Here is a 17,908-nt window from a genome sequence, read left to right as displayed (position 1 = left end):
GTAGGCCTGCTGCAGAACCCAACTCCCAGAGACCATATCTGTCCAACAATCCCGCATCTGTCTGTGTCAGGAAACAGAAACCATTTGGAGAGGAAGCTAGGCCTGAGACCCAGCAGTGGGTGACAGTCCGGGGCCTTGGTCTTCAGAGCCCCCAGATCAAAGGAAGGCAGAGCCAAGGGACTGGTGACTCAAAAGTCAGTCTCCCTCTTTCTGATGCTAATTAATTAATTCTTTTCTCTTCAGTTGGTACCTTGTAGAATGAAGTGATTTAAAGAAGAGCCAGAAGGAAAAATCAGAGACTTCAAAGGAAGCAGTGAAATGGCCCAAGATGGATGGGGTCTGACCCCTCCTCTCACCCCCTCCCAGGGATGGTCACCAGGAAGGGAGCCTGTTCAAGACCCCATCCCCAAACCCCAGGGGTCTATTCCAGAGCTCCAAGCTTCCCTGGCCACCAAGGCCGAGTGTGTCAGGCTACTCCTGCTCCCCACTGGCCACCCCTGGTGGTCTCTGGGGAATGAGCTAACAGCCCTAGAACACTAGCTGGCTACCAGTCCAGTCCCAGGACAGGGGTTCAAGGCCTTTCCGCATACTGGCTGTCCTCCCTCCGCTGACTGTCCTCCCTCCCAGCTCATCTACATCCTTCTTAGCCAGGGGCCTGGCACAGAGGGCTCTTGTGAGGCCCACCTGCTGGGAGTGTGGGCCAGGGGCAGTGGAACTTACCCTGTACAGGGGATGGCATCTGTCCTGGAAACAGGGGACTAACTGGGAATAGATCTGCAGGCTGTAATAGAGAGCTGCCAGCTGAAGGGACAAGGCCGACTGTACCTGCTTCTCGAAGCACCTGTTGGCATCTAGCACCTGGAAGGCAAAGGGGGCCAATGATCAGGCTGAGCATCCTGAGCCTCAGACATCCCAAGATGGGACCATGGGGTCTGGGCTCGGGTCTCCTCTGACGGGGGACCTGAGGACTGTGGCAATGGCCAGAAGGACTCTGGGCCCAAGTACGTCCAGTGTGGGACTCTGCCTCCTCCTCCTCCCTGGACTCCTATTGAATGAACCATGAACTCTTTTGATTAGCTGAGGCCCTTTGTGCTGAGGCCCTGGTCTTGGCAAATTAGGTGCTCTCTGCACCAGCCCACCACTCTAGCCCAAGACGCTCCCTCCCATCTCCACACCTCTGCCCCTCCCCCAAGGAAGTCTCTCCCGTACCCCAGCACCCCTTGCACTGCAGGGCCTCCCTCCCTCATCCGTACTGATTCTGCAGAGCTAGGCAGAGCAGGGCTCCTAGTGCCCTGTTCTACTTGAAGCTTCTGGGGGCAGAGACTATTCCAGAGTCTGGCCTGGGCCTGGCACACCTGGGCACTGATTGGCAGACAGATACCAGAGGCAGTTCTTCAGGATTTGCAAAGTGCTTTTCCTCATTTGAGCTTTGCGCTAACCCCATGAGGCAGGTACTAAGGGTGGGGGGGTTTCTTCCTATTTTAGCCATGCAGATGAAGGAGTCAAGGCCTGGGGCGGGGGGGGGGGGGTGATCAGAAGGCAGGAGTCACAGCCAGGGCTTCACCCATAAATCCACCCATCCAAGAATCACAAGCTCAGGGCTGGCTGGGGCCAACAAGAAGCCACAGCCTCCACTGACTGTCCTGGAGGTGCTCCCACCATCGACCACAGGCCACACCATCCACTGGAATGCGGACGCCCGGGCAACAATGACCTGGGAAGGTCAAGGGAAGTGTCCGTGAAGCGATCATCGGATAACTCACCTGGGGCAGGGCAAGCAGGTAAGCCAAGGCCAAGGTCATATCATGGGGGAGGGCATCGCTCGCCAACTGTAAGAGAACTGAGGGGGAAAAAAGCACAAGGTGACCATCTGTCCTGTGCTACAGGTGATGCATCAAGAGCCTTGGCCACAGCTGCCAACCACTGCATGGGCCAAAGGGGGCCACACCCAACAGCGGCCTGGGTGAAAAGCCCTTGGAACTGGCCTATTACACACAGCAGTATGGGCCCCCCATGGCCCCCTGACCAATGACAGAACACTTCCACTGCCCGGCCTGGCTGACATGATGGGGATTAAAAGGCTCTCCAGGTGGATTTAAAAGGTTCTCCTGGATAGGACCCCTCAATGTAACACTTCCAGGGTCTCTGAGCTCTGACCATCATGGGCACCCCCAGCAAGAGCACAGCTGACCACATGGGTCCAGGTCTGTGTCCTGTTGTTACTTAGCCATGCTAAGGTGACACCTTCTTGCGTGGCCAGGGACCCACTCCCTGCCATTCAGGTAGGCCAGTCCCCAGAAAAGAGCCCCACAGCACAGCACCAGATGCATCATTCCCCCACCAAACCCTTCCCCCTTGGGGGCTTCTCTGGGAGAACAAGGACTTGGGTCCCACACTCAACACAAGGCCCAGCCCATTCAGCCCTTGCTGACCAACCAATGGCCTTCACAACTTGTGAGGTCCTACAGAAAGGTTCCAAAGGCACAGGGAACAGAACCCTGACTCAGTGCCCTGTCCACATGAGGAGTCAGGCTGGAATACAAGGATCCCTCACTGGGAGCCCAAGGAGGCAGGATGGGGCTGTTGGAGCCCTGCCAGGGAACCAGCCCAGGGTCACAATGCAGGGAGACAGGAGGATGCCACAGGACAGCCCCTCTGGGTGGGGCCATGGGCAAGCTTGGTAACAAATCCTTCCGGACACATGACTAAAGAGATCTGGCAAGATGTGGAAAAACTGCCACCCTGTCTAGGGTCCCTGTTTTAGATGTGAGCTTGCTCTAGATGCCCAGTTTATACAGCCTGCCACGGTCCTGTATCCCCCCCATCTCCCAGTCTATACAGGCTCTAGCAGCCATGCACACCCCTACCTCCCACCTCCCAGGACTGCCCCAGGCAGTCTCCATCCACACTGGTCAGCTCTGTGTGTCCAGGCCAGGTGCAGACCCTCTGCACCTCTGCTAACAGATGGGCCCGTTACAGTGTCAAATACTCTCCCTCCATGTCAGCTCCCTTTAGCCCACCCAGCCCTGTCTACACTCTCTGGCACCTTCTCCCAGCAGGTACTACAGATGCTTCAGGGCTTCTTAGGAAGGGAAGAGTAGACGGAGGAGCGAGAGGACGCACAATGCCCTAGTCTAAAGCTGCCCTTCACCACAGGGTCCTCCCCCACTCTTCAAGAGACGGGTCTGCATTAAAACAGTGCTGAGATGAAGCTGGGTTTGAGACACTGAAGCATTGAATGCAGAGGCCAGCTCTCCAAGAGTCCCCGGAGCGGAGCCTGCTTAAAGGAGGAGTATCTCCCGCTGAAGGGGACCCAGGCTCCCCCAGCTTTGGAAAGAACCACTTAGTCATTTATTTAGAGAATTACCTTCCTAAATGCAGTTCCCTTCGACCAATATTAAGTTAGTTATTATTAATATTAAATTAAAATAATTAAAATATTAGATTAGTTTAATATTAATATGAATTTAGATATTAAAAGTAAATTAGTGGGGTAGCTAGGTGGCACAATAGAGCACTGGCCCTGGAGTCAGGAGGACCCGAGTTCAAATCCGACCTCAGACACTTAATAATTACCTAGCTGTGTGGCCTTGGGCAAGCCACTTAACCCCATTTACCTTGCAAAAACCTAAAAAAAAGAAAAAAGTAAATTAGTGTCCATGGCCTGAATGGACACGACCAAGGTGGGGGTAGGAAAGGGAGCAGTTGCACCAAGCCAGGGCCTAGAGGCAGCTGCAATTAAAAAGGGACTCTAGGCCTCTTGTGATACAAATGAGAAAACCGAGGCCCAGAAGGTGAAGGGAGAAGCCAGCAAGGTGAACCACAACATGGCCACTGGGGCTGCCACATTAGGGCCCAGGAGCCAACCTTCTCCCATGCTATTCCCCAGAACGGATGCTCTGCCCAGTGAAGGTCAAGCAGGAGGCAACTCCAGGGACAATGCCATGGTCCAGATCAAGCAAGAAAGAGAAAAACTTGAGCAAGCTGGGGACGCTGCAGACAGTCTGGCCATCACATCTGGCCAACGCTTGGAGGCCCCAACAGTGAAGTGGGGTGACATCTGGGGGTGCAGCCAGGAGGCTGGGGTTCAGATTCAACCTCAGACACTGAACTAGGCCTGGAAGCAAGCTCTGGGCACTCTATGGCTCAAAGCCTCAGATTGCTAATCTGTGCAATGGGGGTGCTAACAGAGAACTGATAATCACAGGCCTAATGGCCAACACTGTTCTAGAGGGAGCTAAGGCCCAAGGTGGGTGACTTGTCCAGGATCTGCCCGGTAATATGGTTTTTTTTGTTTGCTTGTTTTTTCCCCAAGGCAATGGAGTTAAGTGACTTACCCAAGATCACACAGCTAGGTAATTATTAAGTGTCTGAGGCCACATTTTTTTTAGGTTTTTTTTTTTTTGCAAGGCAAATGGGGTTAAGTGGCTTGCCCAAGGCTACACAGCTAGGTAATTATTAAGTGTCTGAGACCAGATTTGAACCCAGGTACTCCTGACTCCAAGGCCGGTGCTTTATCCATTACACCTCCTAGCTGCCCCTCTGCCAGGTAATACGAAGCAGATGGAACAGCAATTGCAACCCAGGTCCTCACACTCCAAAGGCAGAGCCACACCACAAGTCAACAGATGTTCAGAAGGCCATTTGGAGGAGGTCACTTTGACATGTGAACATCAATGAGCTCTCTTTCCTCAGGTTTCCCAGCTCTCACTGCTGGCATCCCCTCCTCCCTCAGTCGGGGAGGACACTCTGGGTCCTCTGTGACCCTTCTTCCCTTATCACATGAATGTTGGTTACCAAGCAAGAAATTTCTCGAGGCTTCCAAATGCAAAAGTGAGGATGCCTGAGTCCAGAAGGGAGTGGAGAAGGGTGGGGGGGAAGATGTGAGGTTGCTCCCCCCCCACCCCCACCACCTCCTCTTTGGAAATCACCACTGAAGTCCATCAGTGAGGCAGTGCCAGGAGAAAAATCTCTCTTCTCTCTGGGCAGACAAAAAGATGACTCTCACCTAAGGGATGATGGCCCCATTAAAGAATGAAAGTCCCTCTCAAGGGAAGAAGGCCACCCCAGCAAAGCCTGCCAAGGATGACCAGAGGCCCTGAAGGAAATTCCCAAAGGGGAGTCAAGAAATAACCTGAGTGGCGACAAACTCACTGATTCATAAAACGTCAGGGCTCAAGAAAATATTCAAGCTGACCAAGATCAAGCCAGTCATTTAACAGTGGAGGAAAGGGATGTCCAGAGAACCATTCTGCTTCATTGAAGAGCCACCAAGGAATCAGTAGCTGCCCAGGAGAAACTTGAAAGGGACAATACATAATTGGATGTCTGAGCTCACGTGGATTTTAAAAGAAATACAGATTTAATGCAATTTGATAAAAATCTGCAGCATGGCTAAGTAACAACAGAACACAGACCACAAAGTCAAGCTCTGGGGGGAGATAAAGAAGGTAAAAGACAATACTGGCAATGACCATAAAATGTCCACAGATTTGGGGTCCCCTCAGCGTAGTTACTCTTGTTAAAATGTCACATCAGTAATGCTCTGTTAACATATAATCAATTTGAGGACTTGCAGTATTACCCAGGGCTTGCTGTTTCAGTCACCTTCCAACTACGTTCTTGAAGAAAGCCTTCAGAACAGAAAATAGAGTCATTGAGGGATCGATTCCTTAGTGACCACCAAATTGCATTACACTTCAATCAGGGGCCCAGATGTGTCCTTGGGATGAAACAGGCCCTGCCCTCAGGAAGCTTCCATTCTAAAGGAAGGTCATGAGTCCAGCCTCCCATCTCTTCTGGATCCTGAACCACACATGGATTGAAGGCATGCTCTCTCCATTTTCTTTTCATTCCCCAATCCTCCATCCAATCACCTGGGGAGAGCCCAATTTGGGGAAGCTACCAGGAGCAAGGTCCACCAGGCCCAAGCCCCTGCCCTGCCCTCTGCTCATCAGAGTGGCAGCACAGCCATCCAGCCTAGGATGCCCTCCAAGGCTCTCTAGGCACGGCTGGATGTCCTGGACCCATGCCCCACCTGTCCTGCCTGCAGTGGACCCCATCCCCCATACATCATCTCCCCTATCTGAACTGAACTGCCTTCTGCAGCAAGGACTCTCTGCTTGGAACACTTAAGTTCTGAGATTCTAACCTACTCCCGTCTCCGAAGTTCTGGATATAAATTAATTAAAATCAATGGAAGAACAACTTCAACAAGCAAATGTTGGTTAAACACTTGGTTGTTGTTGACTAGCATCTGACTCTGTGACCCTGGGGACCACAGCCCACTAGACGCTTTTATCCTCCACTACCTCAAGATTGTGGTTCCAATGACACTATCCATCCATCTAATCCTCTGCTATCCCTTGTCCCTGTGCCTTCAATCTCTCCCAGCAAAAAGATCTTTTCCAAGGAGTCCCATATTCTCATGATAGGACCACAGTATTTAACCTTCAGTTTCTTTTTGTTTTATTTTGTTTTTTAGGTTTTTGCAAGGCAAATGGGGTTAAGTGGTTTGCCCAAGGCCACACAGCTAGGTAATTAAGTGTCTGAGGCTGGATTTGAACTCAGGTCCTCCTGACTCCAGGGCTGGTGCTCTATCAACTGCGCCACCTAGCTGCCCCTAACCTTCAGTTTCAATACTTGACCTTCGGAGAACAGCCTGGACTAAGCTCTTTAAGTATTGATTGGTCTGGTCTCCTTGCCATCCAAGTGACCCTCCAAGGTCTTCTCCGGTGCTACAATTCAATAGGGCACATTCTGGAGCTCTTCTGTGAGTCCAGCTCTCAGCCATACATTGCTGGTAGCTTTGGCCTTGGTTGGCAAGATGATGTGGTAGGCTGCCCAGATTTGCCATAACTTTCCTTCCTACCAAGGAGCAAGTGCCTTTGAATTCATGACCACATTCACTGCCTGCAGGATCTTGGAGTTCAGGAAAATACTGCTTCCTTTTCTTCTTTTTGATATGCCACTTGGAGTCAGCTTTTACCTTCTCCTCTTTTGCCCTCCTCAAGAGGATTCTTCATTCTTCTTCACCTTGTGCCATCAAAGTACTAACGAGTGCCTAGCTGAGTTTGCAGACATTTCTCCCAACAGTCTTGATTCTGGCCTGAGTCCTCCAAGGCTCCTGGCATGATGCCCTCTGCAGAGTAGTTAAATACTCAAGGTAACAATCTACAGCCTGGTCAAATCCCTTTTCCAATCCTGTCGTCCCATGTTGAGTTCTACCTATGGTTTCTTGACTCCAGAGAGGTTCTTCAGGAGATAAGTAGGATGATCTGGGTCCTCCATCAGCCTAAGGATGGGTAGAGTCAATGAAGCAGGAGGAGATGGGTTTTTTTTTTTCTGAAACTCCCTTGCTTTCTCCACCTTCCTGTGAAGGTGGCAATTTGATCTCTAATTCCTCTACCTCTTCCAAAGCCACCCTGCTCTTCTAGTGAGTCTAATTTCCCATGCTACTGCAGCCAATCTTGAGAGTCTTCAGCATAACCCTGATGGCAAGTGAAATGAGCCCAATTGTTTGGTCTTTTGAATATTCCTTGGTCTTGCCTTTCTTTAGGATGGAGATTAAACTGATCTTTTCCAGTCCAGTGGTCATTGAGTTTTTCAAATTTCCTGGCATAGTGCCCCTAACCCTGAATTCCATCACCTCCACTAACTACCCTTACTATTAGCAATGGTCCACTTGAAGAACTTCTCCTAGACATCTGACTCTAGGTCAGCAACACCCTGTCCTGCAACCCGCATTACTACCTGAGTATAAATAATGCTTAAGCTCCCTGTAAACCCCAACTGCCCAGACAGGTAGGCCTCTCTTTGCCCTAGGACCATGCCTTGGTAAGATGAGTAGAGCTCTATTCCAGACCCCTGTGAGCCACTAAAGGCCTCATCCATTCAGAATATAGTCATAAGGACAAAAGATATTACCTGCTTCTACCTGCTACAAGACAAGAAAAGTAATGCCTTATCACTCTTTAATTATCAAACATAAATAAAAAACCATTGTTTATTGGTGAGGTCAAGATTTTTCTTATATAGTTCTCTGTATTCTTGCCTAGTCTTCTTTGGCCCTACTTCTGCTAAGTCCTTCCCATTGGTCTCCTAACATGCCTATTCTGGCAAGTCCTTCCCATTGGTCTCTTATCATGCCTATTCCAGTAAGTCCTTCCCCTTGGTCTCTTATCACGCCTATTTTTCCATGAAACTTTCCACTGAAATCTTCAATTTTCTTGAAAAGATCGGTTTTCTTGAAGAGCTTCTAACTGTTTTCTTCTATCTCTTTGCATTGTTCATTTAAGAGAAACATCTTCTCTCTCCTTCCTGTGTTCTCTGACATTTCTTCCCTTTCACCTTACTTCCTCTTTCCTTCTTGCCTCAGTCAATTTGCTTTCTTGCTCTTCTTTTTCCTTTGGGTCTTTTGGTTGCAAACCTCAGTCCATTATTCTGCAGGCCCTCTGTCTACCAGATCGAGTCACTTAAACCTGTTCATCACTTAACATTCCCTCAGAATGCTCTTTGGGGCATATATGGGGAGGCTAAAGAGTTCATCCCCCATCATCAGGCCGATGTGGAGCCTCTCCCCTGATGTGGCCAAGCCAGTCCTTAGACAACAGACAGAGGCTGCACCAAGTCATCAAAAGAAGACTTTGGCCAAGGTGTGGACATGCAACAAAATACTGCTCTTAAACCTAAAGGCCTCCATGAGATGTCATCTTCTACACATCCATATGGCCAGACAAAGAGAAGGGTTAATCATGCTGTCAAAGAAAACTAGGAAGAACAGGAAGAAGGGAGGGGTGGGCAACAGGGGGATTTCAATGACATTCAAAATGACTGTAAGAACTGGTTTACTGGGAGCTCCTCTAAGGAGGATTTGAGGGAAAACTTGGGGAAAAAATTGTGGGAAAGATGGAAGTGGACACTGATGATGGTGGGGCTTCCTTCAAAGGCTATTCTACCAACCTGAAGGTCTTCAGTGGTGTGAAGTCAGCTATTTTAAGGATCCTCAAGAGCAAATATCCCATCAAGCACCTGACAATTGCTCATCTATTTTACTGGGCACAAGACCAATCTGAGGAACTTAGTCAAAAATCTCCAAGCACTGACAGAGAAAGAAAACAGTATTTATCCTGAAAAATTCCACACAGGAAAGGTAAAAGACAACTGTTTTCACTACAACATTTCCTTCTAAATGATAAATACTGGCTGCTTCTTCAGTTAATAACTGCTATTTTTTAAAGCAGCACAAAATTATTCTCAGTACTAAATAAATTATAATTTTTAATGAATCAACTGCATTTGGTCATGCCGGCTAATTTAACCAAATACAAAACTGCAGACTTAAAAGAGTCACACCTGATTACCCGGCACACTGCCGCTCCCACATTCATTTTGTTATTTAGCATTTTCTAGGCAGTGAATGCTTTCTAACCATCGTAATTAGTTTTTCTTCACAATCCATATCCACCAAAATCTGTTTCTCCATATTGAAAAGAAAACTCAAAGACAAGAACAATCTTGTTTCCCCTGAGCCTTTCTCATGTGCAGCCTGGGGTACCCTACTTGTCCACTGTGGCCTCAGTAAAAAGGGGGTTAGAGTAGTCAAGCCCTGAGCTGCCCTGCAATTCTACATCAGAGTCAGGTCATCGAACCCAAGTAGTGTATGACTGACGGCAGATTGCTTCACCCCATGCCTCAGATCCCTCTCAGCACAACAGATCTTAACAAATACCTACTTGCAGTTCTCATACAAGTCATCCTTCAGCCCCGAGAGGACACAGCTAGAGGGTACCAGGGATGGCGTCTGGGGTAGGGGACGAGTTTGAGGTCCAATGCAATAGTGCCAGGGCAGGGGATGAGCTTGAGAACCGAGGGCCCAGCACCAGGGGAAGAGGATGAGTTTGAGACCAGGCGGCCCAGTGTCTGAGGCAAGGGATGATCTTGAGGACCAGCAGCCCAGTGCCAGGGTTAAGTGACTATCTTCTATTTGGATCTGTAGCACCTGTTGCCAGTTCCATGGCAGTATTCACAGTATTCATCACTGTCTTTATTCTGCTTGTCTCCCTTTGGATCAGTTTATAGAAAGCCTCTTCCCAAGACTCCTCATTCACCCCATTCCTTGCTTTGCAGTAGTATTCCATCATCTTCACAGGATGCATTTTGGAGCATTTGGACCTCCTTGGGCTGCTCCCTGGGCCTCAGAGAGACAGCGTGGGGCCAAAGGCAACTTGCATTTCAGTCACTTTCTCGACTAATCCAAAGTTGTTCTTCCTAATGGTTGGGCCATGTGGTTTGACACCCACAATCCCGATTCTTCTCATTTTTTGACATCTCACTTTTTTCCCCAAGTGATCCTAGGTATATTTCATAGCTCATTCTTTATGGAACAAATTTAAGCTAGTGATTTGTTGCTTTACATAAAGTTTTTACATTTTAATTTTTGGATGAGAAAACTTAAATTCATCATTTCCATTTTGCTGAGTCTGAGGTGAACCTTTGAGGTTCTTTAGCTTTGCATCTCTACTCTTTGGGGGTAATTTGGAGAAATCCTTCATGAATGTTAGGGGTTTATCATTCTTTTGAGAACTCTTCACCTTCTGCATTTTGTTTCTTCCCTGGAGGTCTTCTATTAGACATTTATTAGCTATCTCCAATCCAACTGTTTTTTTCAACTGACATTTTGCTTTCTCTGTCCTGGTTGTATAGATTTTTGTCAGAACACACTCACTTTCATGGAATCCAAATGCTCTATTAATCCAAATACAATGGACTCTGATCCTTTTTGGCTAAGAGCTCCTCCCCAGTCACAGATGGGAAAGTTACTTGGAGTTTGGGGATAAAGACCTTATGGATGAGCCGCTCACCTGTGTCAGGGGCAGGGTCTACCAAGATCCTTCCTGGGCCAGAAGATTCATCCACAGGCATCAAGACCTTTACTGCTTGTGTTGGGGGGTTAGATCTCAATCAGCCAGGAGAGGGTCTAACCCCCCCCCCCCCCCAGCATTAGCAGGTAATCCCTGCTCCAGAGTTCTGACCAGATCCCTGCCTTCTATGCCTGGGCTCCCTCTCAAGCACCAAAGTCTCCTTCAGAAAGACCCCAGTTCCCTACCAGTCACTGGAGATGTCTCTCCCTGCTTTGCCAATGGCAGCTGGCCAGGGAGTCTCAGACCAGAAACCATCTGCTCTGGGCCTTTTCCTCACCCTGCAAGGCCCCTTGAAGGGATAACAGTACAAGAGTCCTAACAGAGGGTGATTAATAAGGACCCTCAGGATTTCCTATGCAATGGCAACCAGAGTCAGTGTGGTGACAGGGCACTTGAAGACTTACAAACCTTTCCCAAATGTCACCTCACTGTCTTCACAACAGCCCCGACAGGCAACTGTCCCCATTTTACAAGTGAAGAAACTGAGGCAGAGGTGACTTGCCCAAAGTTACACTGAACTCAAGACTTCCTAACCCCAGATCCAGCACTCTGGGCCCTGTGACATCTCACTGCTTCTACATATGATCTGGAGCCCAAGTCCCCACAGTCATAGGTGCTGGTGGACCCACCAGTAGGTGTAGTGGACGAAAAGCCTGGAGACAGAGTCCTAAAGCATCCTGCAGCTTGGCCAAGTCCAACCCAGGACCTCACATGCCTCTGAGCCTTGGGGGTCCAGATGTGGGGTGGGGGGAGGCAAGGAACATCCAGGGCAGTAATCCCATGATTCCCTACCCAGTCCACCTTCCACAATGCCAGGCAGTCTCACAATTCACAGCAAGGAAGAAAAGCTGGTAGTGTGTGGAGGGGAGCCCAGGACCCCACTCTCAAACCCCCATCCATCCCAGAGCTTTAGATAACTAAAATGTGGCTGTCAAAATGCCTGTGACTGCGCTGAGGAAAAATCCAAGAGGGCCCAGCTCCACTCTAGGGACACCTGTACACACCTGAAGGTCCTCTCCAAGGCGCAGATAAGCTCTAGGGACAAGGGTACAGACCTGAGCATCCCCTCCACAGCACAGTTCCGCCCTAGGGTCACTGGTACAGATCTGAGCATCCTCTTCACCCTCGTGGAGGCCATGATCACTTGGGTGAGACCGAGATCACATACGGTGGCTTCTGCAGGAAGCTAGGGTTGCTAGCTGTGGAAGGTTCCATGTGGCTGAGGAGATAGCAGCTTCCAGTAAGCAGGGACCACCGCCACAACAATATTTAGGCTGCAACTCCAACGAAGTCAGAAAGAATTCTAGAGGAGGGGGTGCCCGGGGATGGGGGCAGTTCTGGCGTCAGTGGACAGAGGATTGGTTGGTTCCCTAGTTGACAGGAGGCTGATCCTGGAAGCCGGAGAACAAGGCATCCTCCCACAATCCACAAACTCCAAGTGAGCCTCCCGGCTTCAGGGCCACAGAGTGACAGCCTCTGGATGAATTTCATTTCAGAGCAAACTCGGCAGAGGGAGAGTTGCCCATGTTATTGATTTAGAAGTCATCCCCCCAATCATTTATTGAGTTAAATAAATAACGCTGCTCTCTCCCTGCCACTCTCCATCTAAGCATCTCATCAACTCCCAAATCCAACCCAGAGGAAAGTTCAAATGACACCGTGCCCTCTTGAGACGCCAGAATCAAGAACGACAGTTGACAATGATCTCAATTTGTGTCATTTAACCTGGGCTGGGCTTCCATTTTGGGGAGAGTCTGACAAACAATTAATATTCTGTGACAGTCAAATGCATCAACAAGAAGTATCCAAGATCAGAGCAGCCATACAGAAAAGGGAGGCCCCAGCTGGGGGGGGGGGGGGGTGGAGGATACCCATCTTGACACAGGCCTCCTTCTTCAGACCCCATCTGATTAAAAACATGCTTGAAATCAATGCAGAACCCTTTCTAAAAGAGTGTTTAGACACTTATTAAGTGATCACTGAGTGGCCAGCACAGCCTCTTCTTGCTGAACATTACAAACAGAGCCCCAGACCACCATGGTGACCCCACAGACCCTGGGAGGAGGGGGGACTGAAGCCAGTGCTGCTGCTGCTGCTGATCCCCGCCACCACCTGTCAAGGGCCAGAGCCAGAGCCAGAGCCAGAGCCGGAACCCAGGTCACCCAGGGTCAACAAGGCCATCTGAAGTTGGACTTGTGTCAGCACAAGAACCATCTGTCTAAGACAGACCCCGCCCAACCTGGACGCTGTTCTCCCAGAGCTTATGACCCACTTCAGGAGAGCGAAGAGCTCAAGGGCAGGTGACTCCCTCCCTCCCAGGACGACCCTACAATGCTCTTTCCCTCCTTGTGGGTCCCAAGGACTAGCACATCACAACATAATGGATGTAGATGAGAACCCTCACCTTCTGCCACTAGGAGACGCGTGCCCTCCCCTCCCTGGGTTCCCTCAAAATATGCAGACGGTGACCAGGGGGCTGGCTGTAGGGCTAGTCACTCCACAGGCCTCTTCCATGACCCTTGCTCTCACCATCCTTTCCCCAACCAGTCTTGAGGGATATTTTGCCAGCATTTCCCATGAGCAAATTGTCATTCATGAAGACCTGAGGGGGCTCAGCATCCTGCAAGGGAGGACTGCCCATCCCCTGCCCTGTCCATGTCCTCAGTCACGTTAGTAATAGTAAGAATAACAAAAACTAGCATGGATCGAGTGCCTCATGCCAAGGTTTGGGCTCCATCTGTCTGGGTCATATGACAGCCCTGGTTTCCCAAATGCAGCCTACCCGTCATCTTCTCATGACTCTTTGGGTCACCTGAATGGTGACAAGCTCACACAGGTAAACCTGGTGGTAAAGATCTGGGCTTTGGTATCAGGGCAGCCAGATGCCAATGACTCCCAAGACCAAGCTCCCTTTGTCAACCCTTCTATCTGGTGGTCTTCAGCAGACTGCCCCCTCTGCCATCCCCCTCCATTTATCATCCCTCTCTACTGCCTACAAACATACCTATGACTCCCCAGCTTAGGAAAACACCCTCATTTGCCTCTTCCATTCTCACTCACTCTCCTGCTCTAGCTCTTCTGCCCTATGCAGCGAAACTCCTGTCTACAATTGGTTGCTCCGCTCTCTCTCTTCCTACTCACTATTTAACCCCTCACCACCCAGCTCCAAGCTCATCATTTGAGCACAATCTCTAAAATCACTGATCATCTCTCAGTCTTCATTCTCCTTGACCTTTCTCGGACACCACTGCCAACTCTTTTCTCTGGATACTCTCTCTCTAGGTTTCAGGCCACCCCTCTCTCAATAGGAGTTTTGCTCCTCCTGATCCTCCTCTGTCTCTTTTTCTGGTCCTCTTCCAGATGACGACCTCTGACCATGGGTGTCCCTCAGGGCTCTGGCCTGAACCTTTTCACCCTCCATACATCTTCACTTGGTCATCTCATCCCCTTTAATCACCATCTATTATGGGCAAATCTCCTTATGTTGCCCCAACCCTCCACTGACCTCCTACCTTGTACTTCTGGCTGCCTTTTAGACATCTCCAACAAGAAGTCCAGTACCCATCTTCAATTCATTAAATTCAGAACAGAAGTCATTATCTGACACCACTTCCCTATGGCTGCAGAGGGCTACACCCTCCTCTTAGGCCCTCAAACTCACAGCCCAGAAGCATCCTCCTCAACTCCTCCCTTTCTTTCACCAGGAACATCCAATGTGTGCCTGCAATAGCTTCTCACTGATTTTCTGTCTGCCACATCTCTTGAACATAGCCCTCCTCTTATCTGACTCTGCCTGTACCTGCTGCAGACTCTCTCCCCCTCACCCCTGGACTACTCTCCCCAAGTCAATGAGAGCCAGGAATGAACAGTGTGTCTGGCCACGGGGGAAGTGTCTGTCTAGGCACTGAGGGCTTCAGACTTCCAATGGGCCAGGGAGGAATCCTCCTGAAAGGGTAAGAGATGACAAATCCAGGGGCTTTTTTCTGGTCTTCATTCTGAAAGCCTGCTTTCATACCTTCTGTTGTTGGAAATTCTCCATCTCCTTCACTCTTGGTTTCTGCTAATTTTGCCGTTCTCAGCAAGACCTCTGCAAAGCTTTCTGTTGCAATGTGCTGATATGTTGTATAGGTCACTTCAGACTAGGAAAAAAGTGAGGTGTTGAAGCCACAGTTAATGATTTTTTTTCCCCTTAAAGGTTCATATTGATTTTATTTATAAGTCAACATTCTCTGAATTTACATTTCAAGGTCACTTGGCTAAAGCGTCTTTTTCAATTTTGAAAAAAAAATGTAACACCTCCCCTTATGATCCTTAAATCTGGCAGTGAATGGTGAAATAATCACCTAGAGAAGGAGGAGTTAGGACTGGGGAGCAGCAAGTCATTTTCAGGGAGTAAAGGATTTCCCCTGGTATAGAAAAATCATTCAGGTGCCTGGGTGCTGGGCTCCCCCCCCAGCTCACACTCACCTCAGAGACAAAGGGATTGGCCAGGAGGGACTCATAAAATGGATGACAGCCTTGCTTTTCCAGGTTGGCATTGGCACCCACTCCCTGGTCATAAACATCACCAAAGTCCTGGCCCTAAATGGATCAGAGCAGAAGACAATGCATCAGACACACTGGTCTTGGAATTGGGGAAACCAAAACAGCACAATAATTGTGTGACTATACATGACTCAAAGAGAAACAACAGGGGGACATGGGACTGGTCAGGCCTGAAGCAAGAACGCCTTGACCCAGTAGGTGCCATGTGCCTGGAGTGTGCCCACTCACATTACTGGAAAGACCAGACTATGAGCTCCGCATGCAAGGATATTCAGCTCAGCCTTGGCCTTGCTGGATGCCCCTCACCAAGATACTCAAAAGCTCCCTTCCAATGCTCTGAAACTACAGTAAATGCCTGCATCCTTGGAAGGATGGTCCAACAATGACTGCTGGTGGAAAAGGTCAGAGCCAAAGGAAAGAGCCATGCCCATTCAGGGAGAGCCAGAGACACAGAAGGAAAATGGCAGACTAGGTAGGAAGGGTCAAACATGATGTGTGAAAGACTCTGAAAGATGAACTTCTAGCCCCTCCAACAGACCCAACAGCAGGAGCCAGGGATAGGGAGGAGCAGAAGTGGGCAGGCAAACCCACAGGGATGGGGGGAGATGGGGAGCCCTTCTAAGGTCCATGAATCAGACACACCCTTTCTCTTCTAGAGAACATGCTGCCAACCACCTGCCAAGATCCAATGACCAGATCTCCAAGTTAGGGCAATAAGTGTCTAAAGCTCAAGCAAAAGAGCCCTGAAGTGTGCCCACCATCTCACCTGCACCACACTGAGCACAAAAGCCCGAAGAAAGACTGAGGAATTAAAATGAATCTGACATAGGGAGACAGCTTCTGCTGTGACTCCTTACATGCAAGGGTCGGAGGTAGGCCAAGGATTTCTTCCACCACTGCCCATCACTGACGGCATGTAGCATGGCTTTGGTGGTGGTGCTTGTGTTCGAGAGGACCTTCATTGTAGTGGCTGTGGTCCAATGCAGCAGATCCCCAGAGTGGCTGGTTGAGATGTTGGCTTCATCCTGTCGATACCAGTGGAAATAGCAAAGGTTAAAACCTGGAAGTCAGAACCTCTTCATGGCAAACACCACAGAGTGCCAAGGCCAGAAGATATCCAGTGTCCACTGAGTTCAACATGACTTCCCACTACACCCAGCAACTAAGACTCAGAAAGAGGAAAAAGTGTATCTAACGGCTTAAATCCACCTAATCTGGTGGAGGCCAACATCACAACCTATGGCAGATGATGGCAGAACCAACATGGAGAGTCAACCATTCCCAACCTCGAGAGAGAAAAAAGGACCTTGCTGAAAGTCACAGAGCTAGGAGAAAGTAGCAGTGATGGAGAAAGATGTTTTTCTAAATTATAATTAAAAACTAAGGTTGATAGAAACAAAATAACTCATTCTGAAATAATAAGCCAAAAAACCAATCATAGCAACAAGAATAAAAAACTGTTAAGAAAAATAACACCACAAAACATTTCAAAATTTCTATGATGGCACTAAAAGTGGTACTTGATTAAAAAAAAGATTTTTAAGTGTTTTAAACAGGTTATGTATAAAAGAAGATAATCAGTGAATTGAGCATGTAACTAAAACCTTATTTACAAATTAATGAGTTGAAACGTGAAAATTCTAATAATCAAATGAAAAATAAGTAAACAAAAGCAAAAGGACTGAGATAAAGAAATATAGCAGTACAGAAGTGTAGGTTAGATATAAATTACATTATAGTAAATGACCATAGTAATCTAATATGCGATAAATACAAAGATATGAACTTTGGAAAGAAAAATTCATTATTTCACAAAAATTGCTGGGAAAACTAGAAAACAGTATGGCAGAAAGTAGGTAAAGACCAATGTCTCACACCAACATCTCAAAATGTAAACAAGATTTACACATACCATAAGCAAATTAGAAAAGCATGGAACAATTTCTCTGTCAGATCTTTGGATAAGAGAAGACTTTAGAACCAAAATAAAAATAGAAAGCATTACAAAATGCTAAACAGATGGTTTTGCACAATCAAAACCATTGAAACCATAATTATTAGAAAAGCATAAAACTAGGGGGGAGGGAATCTGCAATGAATATGTGTTAAAGGTCTCAAATATATAGAGAACTGAGTCAAATTTAAAAATATAAATCATTCCCTAATTAAAAAAACAGTCAAAGGAGATGAACAGGAAATATTCAGACAAAGAAATTAAAGCTATCTATAGTCATATGAAAAAATGCTCTACATCATCATTGATTAGAGAAATGAAAGTTAAAACAACCCTGAAGTACCACTTCACACCTATTAGATTGGCCAATATGACAAAAATGGAAAATGATAAATGCAGTTGGAACTGCGAACTGACCCAATTATTCTGGAGAACAATCTGGAACTAGACCCAAAGGGCAATCAAACTGTACATACCACTGTGAGGT

At 48.2% G+C, this 17,908-nt stretch overlaps 1 protein-coding gene across 2 annotated transcripts in view; it reads right to left on the bottom strand.

Moving 5' to 3' along the window:
• The window catches only part of NBAS (NBAS subunit of NRZ tethering complex), a 212,954-nt gene that overhangs the window by 91,357 nt on the left and 103,689 nt on the right, over positions 1-17,908 (bottom strand). For both annotated transcript variants that reach the window (XM_074195083.1, XM_074195079.1), the window contains 5 exons: positions 16,325-16,492; positions 15,390-15,503; positions 14,938-15,061; positions 1,764-1,840; positions 721-858 (listed from right to left, as the gene is read on the bottom strand). In XM_074195083.1, the coding sequence (XP_074051184.1) occupies positions 721-858; positions 1,764-1,840; positions 14,938-15,061; positions 15,390-15,503; positions 16,325-16,492 (621 nt within the window). The remainder of the gene's footprint in view (positions 1-720; positions 859-1,763; positions 1,841-14,937; positions 15,062-15,389; positions 15,504-16,324; positions 16,493-17,908) is intronic.

Source organism: Macrotis lagotis, chromosome 1, assembly GCF_037893015.1.
Source record: "Macrotis lagotis isolate mMagLag1 chromosome 1, bilby.v1.9.chrom.fasta, whole genome shotgun sequence".
Taxonomy (NCBI): domain Eukaryota; kingdom Metazoa; phylum Chordata; class Mammalia; order Peramelemorphia; family Peramelidae; genus Macrotis; species Macrotis lagotis.
The sequence above is the reverse complement of the archived record's forward strand: the minus strand, read 5'-3'. Positions and strand labels throughout refer to the sequence as shown.